This window comes from Heptranchias perlo, chromosome 9 (assembly GCF_035084215.1).
Source record: "Heptranchias perlo isolate sHepPer1 chromosome 9, sHepPer1.hap1, whole genome shotgun sequence".
In the NCBI taxonomy this organism is placed as follows: Eukaryota; Metazoa; Chordata; class Chondrichthyes; order Hexanchiformes; family Hexanchidae; genus Heptranchias; species Heptranchias perlo.
The window spans coordinates 3,602,672-3,624,635 of NC_090333.1; the positions used below are offsets into that span (position 1 = coordinate 3,602,672).

Here is a 21,964-nt window from a genome sequence, read left to right on the forward strand (position 1 = left end):
ACTCCCCATGTTTTGGGGGGGGGGGGGGGGGGGGGGGAAAAGAGAGGCAAGTATTAGGAGGAAGAGGACCATGCGAAGACATTATCTTTTAATTTACATTCAATTTACTGACATTTTTGATTGATGAATTAATAAAAAGGAATAGATTAATAGTTAGATGCACACAGGTCTCAAACCATAATACATCTGGGAGATATTTAGCTGCATTTCCACAGCAGCCCATTTCACACCATCAACAGCCGTGATATACTGCAAGTACACAGGCCACAGGAACAGAAAGGCACGTCCCTCCTCAATATAAAATACCAAACAAAAGCACATGGGCATTGAAATGAGTCAAGCTGCACCATGTTATTGCTTTGTGCTATTTTAGTAACCAATTTATCACTGTTAAAAGTAGTATGCACGTACCTGGTGATGTCTCTGGTTCTGGCATGGTAAGAACCTTCCAATCTCCCATAGCAAGCAAGCAGCCAGATTAACTGCACAACCAGTTCAGCTGCAACACCTACAACTGACTGATATAAAGGTTCCAATGCAGGCAGCACCTAAAAATAGAAAGCAACATTTTTAAAATTAGCATTTTTTAAAATCATAGACAGCAGATTACATCAGCAATGCAATGTCATTACCAAGATTAAATGTATTGACTTTGGAACACACTTACTGATTTTTTTTTTGAAAGGAGGTGAAAATGATTTGTCAAGTAAATGCAAGGAGCCATTGTACTAATGCCAGCTCGTGACTGGGTACACATGAAGTCTTGTATATACTGCAGGCACATGTTTCTTCCCTTTGGGAGCAGCAGAGTAAAAATGCTGGGTATAGTCTTCATTCTCTGAACTTCGTTCCTCTGTCACATAAAATTAGGGTTTGTCATTATTCACCAGTTTGGTTGGTTTGGGGTGGGGGGGGGGGCAAGGAGTTGTTTTGCTGGGACAAGAAAAATCGTTTGGGGTTTATGAACATTTTTGTCAGGTGATCTTTTTTCACTATGCTGTACAAGGCCTTCTTCTGGACTACATCCTTATTTCTTTGACCACAGAAAGCAGCAGAGGCTTTGTACAACACACAGACATGTATAGTAACATTCTAATCCCACAGAATAATTGATTTTCTAATGTCCCTGCCTTATGATTACAATAACAGGTCCTCTGTGATGCCCATGTTGTGAAATGTGCCAGCTCAAGCATATAAAGGCACCAGAAAAGACAGACATCAGTGGCTTGTGCAAGATGAAATTCTAAAACGATTGAGGTAATTTGGATATGAACCAATGACTGCCCTTTTCCTCAGATGAATGCAGAAGGATGCATCATCTAAGAGTGCTTAAATATCTTGTGAACTCTCTGACCAGACCAGAGCCAAGTGCAGTTTAAAATCCTAAGCAGCTATAAGCTCGATGGGAAGAACTATTATCTTAGGGAGCACTGGATTTAGATTCTCTAAAGAGTCTCAAAGCCCCTTTTGGAAGAAATGAAAGAGGATCTGTACAATAATTGCAAAGCATAGGGTCAAATACTCTGATTCAGCTTCCACCAGTAATTGTCACTACTTTTAATTACCTATTTCTTGATGCCCAATAAACAGGAAGTCAGTTTCAGAGTTACTGGAGGCCAGCATCTTCCTAAATATTCTGAAAGACTTCTATCCTGTCTGGTTAAAAGACAGGACATAACTCAGACAAGTTCACACTACCCAAATAGTTCCCACTATTTGAAAACCAGAATGATGTAACTTCGATCACCATGGCCTTATCTCTCATGGCTCACAGCAAAGTCCAAAGGTTTTTTTGGGTGATTGGCAGGTGGCAAGGAAAAGAAATAAAAACATTCAAGAAAGTAATAGAATGTCCAGTGCCAAACACAAGGTCCCTGACCCCAAGGGGCAATACACAGGAACATTCAGCCCCTCAAGCCTGTTCCACCATGAGATGTTTTACTACATTAAAAAAAAGGAGCTATATAAATGCAAGTAGTTGTTGTTGATCATAGCTGATCTGCATCTCAACTCCATTTATCTGCCTTGGTTCCATATCCCTTAATACCCTTACCTAACAAAAATCTATCAACTGTGACAGTTGTTTGCCTCAGATAAGACCACAAGCACAGAATTTTACTAGGGATGATCCTATTTCTGGAATATTCAGACCAATGCTGTGTGTAGTACGAGGCAGTAACATGCTTCTGCTAAAGAGGTCATTCACCAGATGCTTTATTGGCACTAACCAGTATAACCACGTGCTTTCTGCATACTTCCCCCTTCTCCTGGGCATACTGGAGAACATTGCTCCGTTATACAAACAAAATATTCAGGGCCCACCCTAACAATCCATTCTAAGCAGGTAGCATTGGTGGGAGCCTCAAGCAAAAGGAGTGAGCCTTGGAGAGGTGCACTTGCTATGAAATGCCTCTAGGAGAGCAAGAATGAGCAACCAACAAAATCAAATAAACTCTCTGGCATTGGGAACTATAGATTATGGCCAATAACATCAGCTGTGAGGCTTTACTTGGAATTATAACCATAGTTCTGCCACCTGCTCTGAAAATTACTAGGTTTCAAAACTGCTTCCGATCAACAAGATATTCTGAAAAGATTACAATTGTAACCTCCCACTTCAGTGGGTAGACCAGGTGAGTAAGCCTGATGTTTGTGATAATGTACAACTCCGGGCAAGCTGGCCATGAAGCGAACACATAACTTTTGCATCTGCGAGTAGGCCACTAATATCTGCCGAAAACATCTAAATGTGAAGGGTACAACTTCTGAAGAATAATAACATCCAAACAGTGATAATCATCTCTAAAAGATGACAGACCAGTAAGTCTGCTCTCACCAGACTTTAATCCAGGGGAAGGATTACCAGTAGGGTTGAAGAGACTATGGATGTAATAGTAGCAGCAATGATAGCAAGACCGTTCCTTTACCAGCCAGTACTGGAATAGGAGCACTTAAAGGGCACTGAGAAACTAAAGATATCTTCTACCAGAGAAGAGATGTTCAGAGTTCTGCTGCAGCCTGCAGGATAATCAGACGTAACATGCTAACCTATAAAGCTAGCAAAAGCTAACCAAGTGCTTTGAAAAAGCTGACACTACTGGGGTTTTCCTTCATTTCTTGAAGAAATTGCAGGCTTTTGCAGCTATGTATTGTTAAATATGATTGTGTTTATATTCATGCTTATAGTTATATGGCTGTCAGCGACATGAAAGTGTTCTTTTTCTTCCCCGGTTTTCAGATTCTCTTTTAATCCCCTGGTCCATGCTGGCATGGTTTCCAATTTTCACTCCTCCCTCTTAATTAATGCTTAACACTATTTTCCAATTCCCCCTTCAGCTCACACATCACAATGTCTATCATTCATACTAACAGGTAGCACACATACAAGATGATGCCCCTAATGGTAATTCATGATGATGGTATTTTAAAAAAAAGTTTTCAATGGCAGAAGCAACCCTACTTTCAGTAGCAAAAGTAGTGCTAGCTTCAGATAGCAGGAGATTCAAATTTCCTGTAATATGAAGAATCATCCCATCAATTGCCATGCTCTTCCCACACCAGGTTATAGTCCAACAATTTTATTTTAAAATCACAAGCTTTCGGAGATTATCCCCTTCGTCAGGTGAATGAGTGAAAGGTTCTCAAATCGCATATCTTATATTAGGCTGGGACACCATCACACCAATCAAAAGGTGTCGTTGGTGTTCAGACAGGTTAGCCACAGAGAACAGTACGTACTGTTCTCCGTGGCTAACCTGTCGAACACCAACGACACCTTTTGATTGGTGTGATGGTGTCCCAGCCTAATATAAGATATGCGATTTGAGAACCTTTCACTCATTCACCTGACGAAGGGGATAATCTCCGAAAGCTTGTGATTTTAAAATAAAATTGTTGGACTATAACCTGGTGTGGGAAGATTCCACCGGCATCTCCACATCATGCTCTTCCCAGCATGGGATGTTTGGTTTATTGATAGAAAATACTCCAGTGCTAATTTTTCCTTCTCCTTTTCAGTTCTGCTTGCTTTGAAGTAAAAAAAGGGAGAAAAAATTAAGAGCAGTGTTTTTAAGCACAGTACTTGACAACTGTAGTCATACTGGGACTGGGACTTCCAGTTCACTGCACTACAGATACAGACTGGGTTTTGTACTTGCTAACTGTACTTACAGTGCTATGTTGAACAAATAACTCAGTCACAAGGATCACATGGACCGTTTCAAGTATAATACTACACCTATTTTCAGAGCACAGCGGGTAGGAGCCAAACACAGAGCAATTGCGAATGACATTTGCAATTTTCTAATCTAAAAAGGCACAATTCCTGTATCTAGAGCACTTTGGAAAATTATGATTAACGCATCTGCAATTTCCTCACCTATTTCTTTTAATACCCTTAGGTGGAAACCATCAGGTCATCAGAGGAAGGGTGCAGCTGATCAGGGACCAAAAAGGAGATCTTCTTATCGAGGCAGAGGGTATGGCTAAGGTACTAAATGAGTACTTTGCTTCTGTCTTCATTAGGGAAGAGGATGATAATAAACAGTAAAAGGAGGAGGTAGTAGTGAAATTGGATAGGATAAAAATAGATAAAGAGGAGGTACTTAAAAGGTTGGCAGTACCCAAAGTAGAAAAGTCACCCAGTCCAGATGGGATGCATCCTAGGTTGCTTGGGGAAGGGTGGAAATTGCAGATGCTCTGGCCACAATCTTCCAAACATTCTTAGATATGGGGTTGATGTTCAAAAAAAGGGTAGAGGGATAAACCTGGCAACTAGAGTCCAGTCAGCCTAAAATAGGTGGTGGGGAAACTTTTAGACTCAAAAATCCGGGACAAAATTAATTGGCACTTGGAGAAGTATGGGCTAATAAATGAAAGTTAGCACGGATTTGTTAAAGGAAAATCGTGTTTGACTAACTTGATTGAGTTCTTTGATGAAGTAATGGAGAGGGTTGATGAGAGTAGTGTGATTGATGTATACGTGGACTTTTAAAAAGGTGTTTGATAAAGTGCCACATAATAGACTTGTTAGCAAAATTAAAGCCCATGGGATTAAAAGGACCATGGCAGCATGGATACAAAATTGGTTAAGGGACAGAAAGCAGAGGTGAACAGTTGTTTTTCAGACTGGAGGGAAGTTTACAGTAGTGTTCCCCAGAGGTCAGTATTAGGACCACTGCTCTTTTTGATATATATTAATGACCTGGACTTGGGTATAATTTCAAAGTTTGCGGATTTACATGAATCTCAAATGTACTAAACAGTGAGGTGGATAGTAACAGACTTCAGGAGGACATAAACAGACTGGTGAAATGACCAGACACATGGCAGGTGAAATTTAACGCAGAGAAGTGTGAAGTGATACATTTTGGTAGGAAGAATGAGAAGAGGCAATATAAAGTAAATGGTACAATTTTAAAGGGGGTGTAGGAACAGAGAGACCTGGGGGTGTATGTACACAAATCTTTGAAGGTGGCAGGACAAGTCCAACTCCTCACTGGGAGAGGCACACACTGTACACAGGACAAGTTGAGAAGGCTATTGAAAAAGCATATGGGATCCTTGGCTTTATATATATATATATATATATATATATATATATATAGAGAGGCATAGAGTACAAAAGCAAGGAAATTATGCTAAACCTTTAAAAAACATTGGTTAGGCCTCAGCTGGAGTATTGAGTTCAATTCTGGGCAACACACCTTAGAGAGGGTGCAGAAGAGATTTACTAGAATGATACCAGGGATGGAGGGACTTCAGTTACAGGAGAGACTAGGGAAGCTGGGGTTGTTGTCCTTAGAGCAGAGAAAGTTATGAGGAAATTTGATAGAGATGTTTAAAATCATGAACTGTTTTGATAGAGTAAATAAGGAGAAACTGTTTCCAGCGGCAACCAGGGGACACAGATTTAAAAAGATTGGCAAAAGAACCAGAGGCGACATGAAGAAAAAATGTTTTATGCAGCGAGTTATTATGATCTGGAATGTAATGCCTGAAAGGGTGGTGGAAGTAGATTCAATAGTAACTTTCAACAGGGAATCAGATAAATACTTGAAGGGGAAAAATTTGCAGGGCTATGGGGAAAGAGCAGGGGAGTCAGACTAATTGGACAGTTCTTTCAAACAGCCGGTACAGGCACGATGGGCTAAATGGCCTCCTTCTGTGCTGTATCATTCTATGATACTAAGTCCTGGAGATTTGTCTATCTTAAGTCCCATTATTTTCTCTATGATCATTTAAAAAAAAATTTAAATTAAATCCACTAAGTTCCTCCCCATTACTTATTTTTCGTTTCCCTTGTACTGCTGGCATTTTGTCTTGTTCCTCCATTGTGAAAATGAATACAAAGTACTCATTTAACAAGTCTGCCATTTTCTTATTATTCATCATGGTCGCCCTTGCATCCGTCTTTAATGGGCCCATTTCCCCTTTACCACATTGTCTCAATATATTGATGAAAACTTTTGCTGTAAGCTTTCGTATCCCGCGCAAGTGTTTTTTCATATTCTCCTTTTGCACCTCAATACTTCCTTCGTAGCTTTTCATAGCTCTCCCAGTCTGTTGGATTTCTGCTTTTCCTTGCACTTGTTGCATGCGCTCTCTCTAGCTTGTTACTGTCTCTTACTAATGGTTGCTTAACTGCACAAGTGGAAATATATTTGACACTACAAAAGTTTCTTCAGGCCATCAGGGTCAACAAGAATATTCCACACTTCAGTACTTTTAGCTCATTGATAATCATCCAAAGAATTTCAAAATTCAGCAATATCTTGCTATGGTATCCAGTAGCAGAAAGAGATGCAGATGAATCTGAACAGTTTCTCAGGAATCCTATTCAAATTAAGATGAACACTTTAATCATAATTATACTTGCAATGTAAAAACCCAGCCTCAAAACAGCATTTAAAATCCATACCCTTGAAAACTGTACTCTACACGAGACAATGTACAGTTTTTAAATTTGGAAAAAAAGACTGTGAAATCCGTCTCCAAGAGTTGGTTTCACTATAGGAGCAAAAACTATACACTGTAGACAAATTTTCTATTTGCATGACGAAGCTCCAATATAAATGCTTTAAATCTGCTTACAGCATCTACGTATTTGGTTTAGTAATCCTCTGCACAGATGGCCGCTTTATCAACGCAAGAGCACAACTGCCTGCACCCAACTAGTGCTGACAGGGTGAGTGGCTTCAAACTGCAGGACAAATTCACATTTCAAAGTGCATAAACAAAAATCGCACTTACTTTCTTCCATTTCAAACAGAATTAACTATGAAGCAAATATGTAAATTGTATTTCTAGAGTTTTCCAAAGCTATTTATCTATATTAACATATACTGCTAATACAGGAATTAAGTTTTAAGTTGTGTATTGTTTTTTTCCCCCCAAGAGTTGAGTTTTGTGGCGAGCATGTTAACTGTATATTTTATCAGTGGCCTGTGACCTACAAGTGATAACATTCAATGAAATCATGCAGTTTTTTGGGGGCAGGGGGGAGGAAGACAGCAACAATTTTAATATTTATTCAGTCTTTTTCTAAAGCTTGTTGCATTAAATAGCTAAATCGTATTGAAAATTAGAGCACAAATACGTTTTAGGTGTTCTTTCTTCCTGGTTAAACCAAGTTAAAATGCCTGAAGTTGCAGATTAAGACTTGGAAGCTGCCAGACAAATAAAATTGAAGTAGATCATCAGGTGAATTGACTGCAATTATATAATAAACCAGTAAGTGTGGCCCATGTCTGCAAATCCCCTTTATATTAATATAAATTCTTCTTCTCCTCATACCCCACTCCCCATAATTTTCTGCTCATCCTTCAGATTACCTCCTGACTCCACAATCTTTGACTGAAGCTGACCCAACACAGGTGCATACATATGTGTTATTACAGTATTACATTTTGATACCTGTATAATAAATTTTCTATAGGTTTAATTTTTAATCTAGTTCAACAAAGTCATAACTGGTTGTAGGGGACCATTTTGTTTAGTATTACATAAGCTGAATGAGCGTTATACACAAACACCAAGATAGAAATTAAACCAAATATTTGCTATTCACTCAAGTCTCTTGTGCAAACACAATGCTGAACAATCCATATACTGAACGAATCTGTCCAAATATTAAAAGATTCAAGTGAACTTTTAAAAATGGCAATCTGTTGTTGACAACTGAAAATTATATGTAAATATATTTGCTGTTTTTTTAAAAAACACTATTTCAAGGTCTTTATATAGTTGATATTAACAACTGTGTACTTGCAAAGGATGGCCAGATAGGAAGTATAATACAAACCGTCAAAAGTCGTTCCTTGCTTTCACCACCCACCAGGATCAAACTTGGGAGGCATCTGTCGTCACTACAACAACCCTCAACCTGGATAGAAGAGGAATTGTCAGAGATAAGCATAGATAACCTTCTGAGAAGGCAGACTCCACAACATTCCCACAAAAGGAGCAATGAGGTATACATTGTGTACACATTTTGCAGTATTTACATTTACAAGTCACACCAAGACCCAAAATTGTATTACCCAGAGTCAAGTATTCAGTGTATCCCTAACACAATATGTCTTTATACAAGTCACTGTCATTCAAATCTCAACGCCCAAATTGACCCAAGAAAGTAAAGTCCAAAATTTGGGAGCTGGATGCCAAAGAAATGTGTCAAAACCAGTGAGTGGGGTGCATATGATTTCACAAAAGACTATGGTAGTGTAGTGATTGTTACTGGACTAGCAATCCAGAGGCCTGGACAAATAATCCAGAGAACATGAGTTCAAAACCCACAATGAGAATTTCAATTCAGGTTCTTTTTTTAAATCTGGAAGACAAATTCCACATCCAATTTAAACAAAAAGACTACATAATTATTTGGTCATACTGCAACATTGTTTACAGGTTACAACTGTAAATTCTCCAATCTCTTTTATAACAACTTTGGTCATATTTTTTTAATCAAACCAGGTTGTGAGTGGTGCCTAGGGAATTCTGGATAGCCAGTTTCACATTTGTTGGTTTCAGTGGGAAGATATAGCTGGGACAATTCAACATGGGCAACAGTCTGTGTAATGGACACTGGCTTCTATTCTTTCAGCATTTATCCATCATCTTACTATATGGGCATCTTTGTCTCAGTGGCAAGAATGGGTATTCACCATTGATACTTGCTTGCTACAGATTCTAACATATTATGGTACAGCATAGAAGGAGGCTATTCGACCCATCATGCCTGTGCTGGCTCTTTGAAAGAGCTATCCAATTAGTCCCACTCCCCTGCTCTTTCCCCATAGCCCTGCAAATTTTTCCCTTTCAAGAATATATTCAATTCCCTTTTGAAAGTTACTATTGAATCTGTTTCCATCACTCTTTCAGGCAGTGCATTAATTACAGATCATAACAACTCAGTGCATCAAAATATGTTTCCTCAATCTGCTCATTTATTGTCTTTATCTTGAACACTGCAAAGTCCAACCTCAGTTTAAGAGGTGCACCCCGCTTCAAATAGGCCTCAGGAGTTGTGCCAGAAATTGTCTGTGGCAGGTGGGCGGGCTTCCCAATTCCCGACACAAGTGAGAGGGCAGCCCGACATTCAAATATAATGAGACCTGGTAGTTAAAATTGCTCGGGTCTCCCCCTGATGACTTCATGGGAGTTAAAATCGGGGCTCCAGAGTCCACACTATGGGATAAAATTAGTAAACAGTTAGCATGACGTGGCAAATTTTAATCATTTTTTAATGCATCTATGGCATCCCCCCCGCCCCCACCTGCTCAATTCTACAAATTAGGCTCTTCGTATGATAAGCTGTTCCAAGTTCCTTACTGATCATGAATGTGAACACCATAATCAGGACTGCATACCAGTCAGGTTTTTTATTATTGAAATAGTTACTAGGGCTTTTCAAAAGCAACATTACTTGGCTTCGGTGGTTGCTTAGATACTGAACTATTCTACAATTTACTACAGGTATGTTACCAAACCTAGCTGGTATCTTTATATAAAATTTGACCTACGTGTCCTTACTGGCAATGCACACCCAAAATTTTATCTAAGAAAACAGTTCTGCATCTACACATTAATTATTGTACTTGGATGATATCCAGAAGTCATTTCAGCATAAGCTACCAGTTGCTCTACTTGCCTTATTACACAGGGTTACTTCAGGACTCTTTCAGAGTGGACTTCAGCATTATATATATTTATTTAGCATGAAGCATTTGTTTAGAAGATTTAGTCTAAGTTGGAAAAAGTGGATGGAACAGGAGACTATCCAGATGTGAAATTCCAACTGGAGAATGAGAAGTGGGATGAAGAATCAGCAGCTGACCATTCTTTAACAGGTAACAGAAATGTAAATAAAAATCATAATTATATCACTTATGTGACGTCTTTTGATAGTGTACTGGAGAGATAAGAGAAACCACTCGAGGGGGGCACGGAATCAAATCTCATGAAACTCTCAAAAATCATGAGGCAAGTTGTCAATTTCACTGTGAAGATTAGGTAAAGAATATAACTGATTTTAAATACAGAACTTTGTTGGTGCCAAAGTCACAAAAATTGAAAACAATAAACTAGATTAATATTTATCAAATTGCCTGTCACAATATTAAAGCCTCCATAAATTGCCTAATCTACGAGACTGTATCCCATCAGCTTTTATGCACTAGCAGAAGCCACCTGATGCTAGTAATTACACCACAATGTGTTGCTCACAATTGACAATCCCTCCTCCCCCAGCCAGTGCCAACAACTGGAATCTAAATAGCGAGAAGCTAGGAACTGTGGATGAGCAGAGAGATTAACGGGTGATCTAATTGATGTGATTATGATTAAAGGATTTGACAGAGAGAGAAACTATTTCCTCTGGTGGGAGAGTCCAGAACAAAGGGTCATAACCTTAAAATCAGAGCTAGGCCATTCAGGGGTGATGTCAGGAAGCACTTCTTCACACAAAAGGTAGTGGAAAACTGGAACTCCTTCTCCCCAACCACCCCCCCAAAAAAACTGTTGAGACTGGGGGTCAATTGAAAGTTTAAAAACTGAGATAGTTAGATTTTCGTTAGGCAAGAGTATTAAGGGTTTATGGCACCAAGGCGGGTAGATGGAGTTAAGATACAGATCAGCCATGATCTAATTGAATGGTGGAACAGGCTCGAGGGGCTGAATGGCCTATTCCAGTTTCTAGAATCAGCTTCATGGGGTAAGCAGTGCAGAGCACCAAAGAGGTAATTGTCAAATTTTCTCCGGGCGGTAATCTGTGGAGCAGATTTCAATGGAATGAAAACCAGGCTGGTTCTCCAATGGGGTGGGCGATCCACTCCACCAGGTCACTGCCCAGGGGGCAAAGTTTATTCCAAGTCAGTATTAGATCTCACCAATTTGTATTTAACTGCCCATTAATTATATCAGAGCGTCAACCAGTCTTGGCTGCAATCCTCCTATTCCTCCCAGCTAATCCTGAACATTGATTGTACTACTTTAAGGGCTAAAAAAAAATCAGCTTGCACTGGCTAGATAAAAAGCCTAATTGATCATTTAAAAAAAAAAATACACACGCTGATGTGCATACTAATACTTGAGTGAGGGAGGGAGAGGATGTAGTTCAAGCTATTGCAGCCCCATAAAAAATAGCTGTCTGAATTAATTCAATGTTATCTACTGGGTGCCCCAAGAAATCAACACAAGGTTTGGATCCTGCGTTGATCTGCTAGCAGCACCGCGCTGTTCAATGATGTCCTTGCCAACAAGTGACCCGCCAAATACTAACCTTAATTTAGTTCCCTTTGCCAGAACAGCATTGGGAGAAAACAGCACAAAAATACAAATCTGCAGTTTTACTACCCATTACGCACCTAGCACTAGAGCCCAGATCACTTTCTACCATTTCAGCATCGGTGCTGAATCCTAATATATACAAAAAAACCAGAAAAGACCAGCTGGTCCATCGAGCCTGTCCCACTGAGTCATATTGCAACTAAGTATCATGCCCTCAATACACTCCACCCTGACCAGCAGCCATGCAATCTCAGGCAAAAATATAGATATTAAAATCCTAGACTAATTTAGGGGGGGAAAAGTTCTCTCGACCCCTGGAGGCAATCAAAAACAAGTCTAGGAGCTAACAGTGACCACGAGGCACAACAGCACAGAAGTAGGCCATTTCGGCCCATTGTATCTGTCTGCTCTTTGCTAGAGCATTCTGAACCAATCTCACTGCCCCAACGTTTTTCCTCTGCTTGAAATATTCATCCAGTTTTCCCTTAAAAGATGCCTCAACCACTTCCTGTGGCAAAGCAGCCCATGCTCCAATATTCCTCTTGTGAAAATAAATTTCTCCTAACCTCTCTCCTTACTGTGGTCATTTTAAATTGATGACCCCATGTCTGTGACTCCCTAACTGGAGGAAATAGTCCTTCCCTATTTACTATCAAGGCCCATGATAATTTTAAAAACCTCAATTAAATCTCCTCTTAACCTTTTCTGCTTCAGTGGAAATAGTCACAGTATCTCAATTCCTTTGTCATAACTAGTTTCCCCTGGAATCATTCTGATAAATCTGTCCAACAGCAATCGATCTGCTTATGCTTCCTTGCACAGAGATTAACATGATACTAAATCCTGAACTATTTGAGTCCCAACTGTCCATATTCAGAGAAGGCTCCCAAATTTAAAAGATGTTTCTTTAACATCTATTAATTTGCCCAAGACCTGAATGATTTCTCTTATTCCAAGCAATTTACCCAAAAATACCTCAAATGTGCCCAAAAAAACCTACATTTATATCTTACCCCAAGGCTCTTGTAACGTATGTTAAAAGTATTACCCTGTAAAGAAATTTCTGACTCCTGCTACTCATATGGCACATCTAAGGTACAAGGTAATAACGTTCAATACAACAGATAAGACTGCAGAAAATCCTTGTGTAATATGCCAACTGTAAAATACAAGTACAGTATTAAATTGCAAAACACGTTATTTGCTTCAGAGTATTGTTCCGATATGTCTCCGCGCCAAGTTCCATGAAATATCTTTGTGGAGGGGGAGAAGGAAATCTATCATGGTGAGGAAGATAAACAGAAAAAGGTGAAGGATATCAGATCATATATCAGAAAGAGAAGGTGGAAGACAAAAAAACTTTAATAGAATTTAAGAGAGGCTGAAACTTAAATCTTTCCCCTTCCGAAAAAAAATGACAAGAGTCTGCCCAACTGTATATAACGAATATCCAGTGTCACTTAAGACAGTAACTCAATCAAGGGATTTGGCTATATAGAAGATAAACAGAACTTACTTGTTTACCAAAAATAAATTACCGAGTGATATCTAGTGTATGATTCACTAGCCTGAAGGGAAAGCAAGCTGTGCTTGCCCAACTAGTTGTTAATTATCCTGTAAGGCACCAAATCCCATTACGCCCTGTTGACTACTTAAGAAAAACATTTTAAAAAAACACAATGACATAACGGCTTTATTCTACAGGCTTACCATGGCTAAAGGCTGCTGTGTACCACAATACTTAAATGAGTCACCATCACTTGGTACTATGAACCTAGGCAGACTCGGTGCACACATTGTGGAGCAGTCCAAATTTTGTTTTATAAATAATCTTTATCAGAGGGCTACAGTATCAAAGATTCCAAACTTGTACCTGGACATTGCTCTGGAGCTCTTCTCCTGGATCATTATGTGGGATCTAAAACAATCCCATCATATTCTTACATAGAAATACATCGAACATACTGCACAGAAACAGGCCATTCAGCCAAACGGATCCATGCCGGTATTTATGTTCACATGAGCCTCCTCCCTCTTTCATCTAACCCTATCAGCATATCCTTCTATTCCTTTCTCCCTCACATGTTTATCTAGCTTCCCCTTAAATGCATCTAGGCTAGTCACCTCAACTACTCCTTGCGGTAGCGAGTTCCACATTCTAACCACTCTCTGGGTAAAGAAATTTCTTCTGAATTCCCTATTGGATTTATTAGTGACTATCTTATATTTGTGGCTTGCTTCTATGTTTTCATGTAAATAATTAATGATCTACGCCATGTCTTTGTAACCCATAGAGATAACCTTTTTAATCGCTGTCTTGTACTTAACTGTGTAATGAATATGTATTATGGTTCGACTGAATAATTAAACTTGCAAAATTGATGTAGGTCAGCAAAGACAGGGGTGAATGACAAGCAGGAATTTCCCAGAACTTTTTCCCCCCCTAAGTTAGTTAGTCTAGGATTTTAAAATCTATTTCTATGCCTCTCTGAGATTACATGGCTACTGGTCAGGGTGGGGTGCATTGAAGGCATGATATCTAGTTGCAATATGACTCAATGAGACAGGCTCGATGGACCAGCTGGTCTTTTCTGTCTCCTCTTTTTTTGTATATAGCGGGATGCAGCACCAATGCTGAAATGACTGAACATGGTTTGGGCTCCAGTGCTAGATGCAAACGGGTAGTAACTGGCATACAAAGTTTGAATGAGAGCATCAGACATCGCTGGGCGTTCAGGAGGTCTGTGCGAGGAGCTCATTGATTTCTTCATCACCAGGACTATCCATGCAGATACCTCCCCTTTCCTTTGTTCCCAAGTCCCAGCCACCCCCCCAGTCTATCCCTGAACCTCCATCCTGCAGCTTCTAACTCCCACTCACTCTACGAGATCCAGTTTCTGCTCCCTAAATCCCTGTTGCATTCAACTCCTGCCTATCCAAATCCTTTCGCTGGCCACCATACTAGCTGACATTATCAATGGTTTCCTTTCCTCAAGCACTGTCCCTCCTCTTCAAAACCATCATCATCATCATCCACTAACGTACAACCCAATCTTGATCCTTCCATCGTCACCAATTACTATGGTATGTCTAACCTCCCTTTTCTCCAAGATCCTCAAACATGTCATTACCTCTGCCCAGTTTCCCGATAACGCCCCACTCAAATCCCTCCAGTGCAGGTTCTGCCTCTTAGTTCACCAAAATGGTTCCAACCAAAATTATAAACCACATCCTGGTTCTATTCCGACCTACCCAAAAGTAGCAATCTCCAACAATGGATTCTATTCCACCGCCTCAACTGTCACTTCTGTAGTCCCCAAATGATCGATCTTGATCCAATCCTCTTTGTACCACACAAAAGATCAGCACAGAAGGGGGCCATTCGGCCCATCGTGTCCGCACCGGCTCGAAGAACAAGCAGGTGCCCATTCTAATCCCACCTTCCAGCACCCGGTCCGTAGCCCTGCAGCTTACAGCACTTTAGGTGCAGGTCCAGGTACTTTTTAAAAGAGTTGAGGGTCCCTGCCTCTACCACCAATTTGGGCAGCAAATTCCATACACCCACCATCCTCTGGGTAAAAAAGTTTTTCCTCATGTACCCTCTCATCCTTCCGCCAATCTGCTTAAATCTATGTCCTCTAGTTCTTGAACTCTCCGCTAGGGGAAACAGGTACTTCCCATCGACTCTATCTGGGCCCCTCATAATTTTGTACACCTCAATCAAGTCTCCCCTCAGCCTCCTCTGCTCCAAGGAAAACAACCCCAGCCTATCCAACCTCTCCTTGTAGCTGCAATTTTCAAGCCCTGGCAACATTCTTGTAAATCTTCTCTGCGCTCTCTCCAGAGCAATTACGTCCTTCCTGTAATGTGGTGATCAGAACTGCGCACAATACTCCAGCTGTGGCCTTACCAGCGTTTTATACAGTTCCATCATTACATGCCTGCTTTTGTATTCTATACCTCGGCTAATAACGGAGAGCATCATCTATGTGGTGGCATCATTCACAGGTAAGCAGTCAGATTCCATATATATGCCAATGACTCCCAATTCTATCTCCCTGCTACCTCCCTCAACTGTCTCTGTGCTATCAGACTACTTGTAAAGACATCTAGTCTTGGATGAGCCACAGCTCCTTCCAGCTCAATACCAGGAAGATTGAAATGGTTGTCTTCATCCCCCACCACAAACTCTGCTCCATTGCCATTGATTCCAACCCTCTCCCTCGCCGCTATCTCAGGCTCAACCAGACTGTTTGCAGCCTTGGCATCCTGCTCAACTGAGCTTAGTTTCAGACTCCATATTCTTTCCATCACGAAAAGCACTTACTTCCACAACAACACATGCCTCTGCCCCGACCTTAACCCCTTCACAGCCAGTATCCTCATGCATAACCTCAAGTCACCTCCAAACATTATTTCAGTGCTCTCTTTGCTGACCTCTTTCCACCCTCCATAAACTCAAACGTGTCCAAAACTCTGCTGCATGCATCCTGTCTTGCAGTAAGTCCTGCTTGTCATTCAACCGTCTTCAATGACCGACATAGAGTTCGAAGTAGACTGCATTTTAATTTTGAGAGTTTAATTATTCAGTCAAATCATAATACATATTTAATACACAGTTAAGCATAAGGCAGTGATAATAAGGTTATCACTATGGGTTACAAAGACATGGTATAACTCATTAATTATGTACTCAAATACATAGAATCAAGTTCTGAAATAATTAAGAATGTGACGGGATTGTTTTAGATCGCACAGGAGAAGGGCTCGAGAGCAACGTCCTTGCACAAGTTTAGACTATGTTTGACCACATATCTTCATGAACGGATGTCTAATAGGTGCTTGAGATTTCATGTGGCCTCAAAGGAACTGGAATAATGATGATCAGTGGAACAACATGGTTATAGGTACAAACTATTCACAACTTATTGCATCAAGAATATGGGCCATATTCTCCGATTGGCGGGATGAAACAAGTAGTGTTCTCCCCAGGTATCTGTACTGGGCCTTCAGCTTTTAACCATATATATTAGCGGCTTGGATGAAGGAATAGAGAATTGTATCTCCAAGTTTGCAGATAACATCAAGTTAGGAAGCACAATAAGTTGTGTGGATGGGAGCTGGAAGGGACAGAGACAGACTAAGTGAGTGGGCAAAACTATGGCAGTTGGAGTTCAATGTGGGGATCTGAGAAAGACAAGTCAGAATATTTTCTTAATGGTGAAAGACCAGGAGCAGTGGGGAACAAATAGTGATTTGTGTACACGAACACGTAAATCTATAAGTTACTGCACAGGTACAAAAAGTAATCAAGGTGTTTACAATTATAGGATACAGAGAAGCTATTTCCTCTGGTGGGGGAATCCAGAACAAGAGGGCATATCTTAAAATTAGAGTTAGGCCGTTTACAAGTGAAATTAATTAGCACTTTTTCATAAAGGGTAGTGGAAATCTGGTACTTTCTGCCCAGTTGGATGCTGAATCAATTGAAATATTCAAGACTAAAATCGCTAGATCCTTGTTATGTCAGGGTATCAAGGGATATGGAACAAAGGAGGGTAAATGGAGTTGAGATACAGATCAACCATTATCTAATTCAATGCAGAACAGGTTCAAGGGGCTGAATGGCCGACTCCTGTTCCCGCCGGTATCCATACACATGTTTGATGCAGGGCTACTTCACTGGCCCATTATAATGATAAACATCTCCATACTAGTGATAAGGAAAGCTGTATTAGGCCGTAGATTGTATTATTCTCAAAAGGCCAGATAATCAGTAGGAACAAGATTGGTGAGCTGCAGGCGCAAAGAGCTACATGGGAATACGATGTTGTGGTGATAATGGAGACCTGGCTCAAAAAAGGGCAGGATTGGGTACTAGATAATCCTGGATACAAGCTGTTCAGGAAAGATAAGGAAGAAAGGTGGGGGGGGGGGGGTGGGTGGCAGTATTGATTAAGGAGAATATTGCAGTGCTGGAAAGAGAGGGTGTCCTGGAGGGGTCAAGGACAGAATCTATTTGGTTCGAGTTAAGAAATAAGAGGTGCCATTACACTACTGGGTGTATTCTATAGGCCAACTAGTGGGAAGGATATAGAGGAGCAAATTTGCAGCGAAATTACAGAGAGGTACAAAAGCTATTGAGTAGTGATAACTGGGGACTTCAACTAATATAGACTGAGATAACAATAATAAGGGGCACAGAGGGGGCGGAATTTTTGAAGTGTGTCTTGGAAAACTTTCTTAACCAATACATTTCTGGCCTAACAAGGAAGGAGGCATTGCTGGACTTGGTTCTAGGGAATGAGGTGGGCCAAGTGGAGCAAGTGTCAGTGGGAGAGCATTTAGGGAGCAGCGATCATAGTATCATAAGTTTTAGAATAGCTATGGAAAAGGACACGGATCACTCTAAAGTAAAAATACTCAATTGGAGGAGGGCCAATTTCAATGGGATGAGAACAAATCTGGCCCGGATAAATTGTAATCAAAGATGGGCAGGCAAAACTGTGATTGAACAGTGGGCGGCCTTTAAGGAGGAGATGGTTCGGGTACAGTCTAGGCACGTTCCCACGAGGCAGAAAGGTAGGACAACTAAAGCCAGAGCTCCCTGGATGACAAAAGAGATAGTGAGTAAGATGAAATGAAAAAAGGGGCAAATGACGGATGTCAGGTTGATAACACAAGTGAGAACCAGGCAGAATATAGAAAGTTCAGAGAGGAAGTGAGAAAGGAAATAAGAGGGGCAAAGAGAGAATATCAGAACAGCTGGCAGCCAACATAAAAGGGAATCCAAAAGTCTTCTGCAGGCATGTAAACAGTAAACGGGTAGTAAGAGGAGGGGTGGGGCCAATTAGGGACCATGAAGGAGATCCATTCATGGAGGCAGAGGGGATGGCTGAGGTACTAAATGAGTACTTTGCATCTGTCTTTACCAAGGAAGAAGATGCTGCCAGAGGCTCGGTAAAGGAAGATATAGGTGAGATACTGGATGGGCTAAAAATTGATAAAGAGGAGTTACTTGAAATGCTAGCTGTACTCAAAGTAGATCAGTTCCCATCCACTCCGGATGGGATGCATTCTGGGTTGCTGAGGGAAGTAAGGGTGCAAATTGCAGAGGTACTGGCCATAATCTTCCAAACATCTGTAGATACGGGGGTGGTGCCAGAGGACTGGAGAATTGCAGATATTACACCCTTGTTCAAAAAAGGGTGTAAGGATAAACCCAGCAAATATAGGCCAGTCAGTTTAACCTCAGTGGTGGGGAAACTTTTAGAAACGATAATCCGGGACAGAATTAACAGTCGCTTGGACGAGGGTGGATTGATTAACAAGTCCATGCTGGCTTCCCCTAAAGGCAAATCTTATTTAACTAATTTGATAGAGTTTTTTGATGAGATAACAGAGAGGGTAGATGAGGGCAATGCAGCTGATGTGATGTCTATGGACTTTCAATAGCCGTTTGATAAAGTGCTGCACGGTAGGCTTACCATCAAGATAGCAGCCCATGGAATAAAGGGGGCACTAGCAACATGGATACAAAATTAGCTAAGGGACAGGAAACAGAGAGTAGTGGTGAACGGTTGTTTTTCGGACCGGAGGGAGGTGTACAGTGGTGTTCACCAGAGGTCAGTGCTGGGACCACTGCCTTTCTTGATATATATTAATGATTTGGACTTGGGTGTACAGAGCACAATTTCCAAATTTGCAGATGACACAAAACTTTGAAGTCTAGTGAACAGTGAGGAGGATAGTGATAGACTTCAAGAGGATATAGCCTAGCTGGTGGCATGGGCGGACATGTGGCAGGTCAAATTTAACAAAGAAAAATGTGAAATGATGCATTTCGATAGGAAGAACGAGGAGAGGCAATATAAACTAGAGGGCACAACTCTAAAAGGGGTACAGGAACAAAGAGATCTGGGGGTATATATGCACAAATCGTTGAAGGTGGCAGGGCAGGTTGAGAAAGTGGTTAAAAAGCATATGAGATCCTGGGCTTTCTAAATTGAGGCATAGAGTACAAAGGTAAGGAAGTCATAATGAACCTTTATAAAACACTGGTTCGGTCACAACTGCAGTATTGTGTCCAGTTCTGGGCACCACACTTCAGGAAAGACATGAAGGTCTTTGAAAGGGTGCAGAAGAGATTTACTAGAAAGATTCCAGGGATGAGAGACTTTAGTTACTTGGATAGACTGGAGAAGCTGGGGTTGTTCTCCTTGGATCAGAGACGCTTGCGAGGAGATTTGATAGAGGTATTCAAAATCATGAAGGGTCTAGACAGTAGATAGAGAGAAACTGTTCCCATTGGCAGAAGGGTCAAGAACCAGGGGACATAGATTTAAGGTGATTGGCAAAAGAACCAAAGGTGACGTGAGGAAAAACTTTTTTACACAGCGAGTGGTTATGATCTGGAATACACTGCCTGAGGGGGTGGTGGAGGCAGATTCAATCATGGCCTTCAAAAAGGGAACGAGATAAGTACTTGAAAGGGAAAAAAATTGCAGGGCTACGGGGAAAGGGCAGGGGAGTGGGACTAGCTGGATTGCTCTTGCATAGAGCCAGCACGCACTCGATGGGCCTAATGGCCTCCTTCCGTTCTGTAACCTACGATTCTATAGCATAGGAACAGGAGTAAGCCATTTAGCCCCGCTAGCCTGTTACGCCATTCAATGAGATCATTCAGCGACCTAACTCCATATAACGGCTTTAACCAAAGGTATCAAGGGATATGGGGCTAACAAAAATCTATCAATCTCAGATTTAAAATTAACGACTGAGCTAGCATCAACTGCCGCTTGCGGAAGAAAGTTACAAACTACTATCACCCTTTGCATGTAGAAGCGTTTCCTAACTTCACTCTTGAAAGTCCTGGCTCTAACTTTTAGGCTATGTCCCCTAGTTCTAGACTCCCCAACCAGCAGAAATAGTTTCTCTCTATCTACCCATCAGTTCCCCTTAATAGCTTGAAAACTTCGATCAAATCACCCTTAATCTTCTAAATTCCAGGGAACACAACCCTAGTTTGTGTAATCTCTTCTCCTAATTTAACCTTCCGGTGTCCCTGACGACCATGTGTGCGGGAAATGTATCCAGCTGCAGCTACTGACAAACCGCATTGCGGCACTGGAGCTGCGGATGGATTCATTAAGGAGCATTCGCGATGCTGAGAACGTCGTGGATAGCACGTTTAGTGAGATGGTCACACCGCAGGTAAAGGTTGTACAGGCAGGAAGTAATTGGGTGACCACCAGGCAGAGTAAGAGGAGCAGGCAGGCAGTGCAGGGGTCCCCTGTGGCCGTCCCCCTCTCAAACAAATATACCGCTTTGGATATTGTTGAGGGGGATGACTTATCAGGGGAAGGCAGCAGCAGCCAACTTCCTGGCACCAGGGGTAGCTCTGCTGCACAGGCTGGGAGGAAAAAGAGTGGAAGAGCTATAGTGGTAGGGGATTCTATCGTAAGGGGAACAGACAGGTGTTTCTGTGGCCGTAAACGTGACTCCAGGATGGTTTGTTGCCTCCCTGGTGCCAGGGTCATGGATGTCACTGAGCGGCTACAGGGCATTCTCAAGGGGGAGGGTGAGCAGGCAGAGGTCGTGGTCCACATTGGGACCAACGACATAGGTAGGAAGGGAGATGAGGTCCTGCATCAAGAATTTAGGGAGCTAGGTAGCAGATTAAAGAGCAGGACCTCAAAGGTTGTAATCTCTGGATTACTCCCAGTGCCACGGGCTAGTGAGTATAGAAATAGGAGGATAGAACAGATGAATGCGTGGCTAAAGAGTTGGTGCAGGAGGGAGGGTTTCAGTTTCCTGGATCACTGGGCCTGCTTCTGGGGAAGGTGGGACTTGTACAAGTCGGACGGGCTGCACCTGAACCACAGCGGGACAAATATCCTTGCGGGGAGGTTTGCTAGCACTGGTGGGGGGGGGTTTAATCTAACTTGGCAGGGGGATGGGATACAGAGTGGAGCTACAATAGGGGGTGATGTGCAGCCAAATATAGAGAAAAAAACAAGTCAGCTTGGAAGACAGGGCAAATATGTGAGGGCAAGGCTGGATGGCATCTATTTTAATGCAAGGAGTCTTGCGAATAAGGTGGATGAACTGAAGGTGTTGATAAACACATGGGAGTATGATATTGTTGCTGTCACAGAGACATGGTTGAGGGAGGGGC

At 41.4% G+C, this 21,964-nt stretch overlaps 1 protein-coding gene across 5 annotated transcripts in view; it reads right to left on the bottom strand.

Moving 5' to 3' along the window:
* The window catches only part of ssx2ipa (synovial sarcoma, X breakpoint 2 interacting protein a), a 60,729-nt gene that overhangs the window by 26,813 nt on the left and 11,952 nt on the right, over window positions 1–21,964 (bottom strand). For 3 of the 5 annotated variants that reach the window (XR_010963813.1, XM_067989801.1, XM_067989797.1), the window contains exons 2-3: window positions 8,303–8,383; window positions 412–548 (exon numbers count right to left, since the gene is read on the bottom strand). Coding sequence is in view for 4 of the 5 variants with exons in the window: in XM_067989801.1 (XP_067845902.1) it covers window positions 412–460 (49 nt within the window). In the remaining variant the exon portion in view is untranslated. Of the gene's footprint in view, window positions 1–411; window positions 549–8,302; window positions 8,384–13,660; window positions 13,830–21,964 lie in introns of those variants that run through there. The other 2 variants (XM_067989799.1, XM_067989800.1) reach the window with 2 other exon arrangements.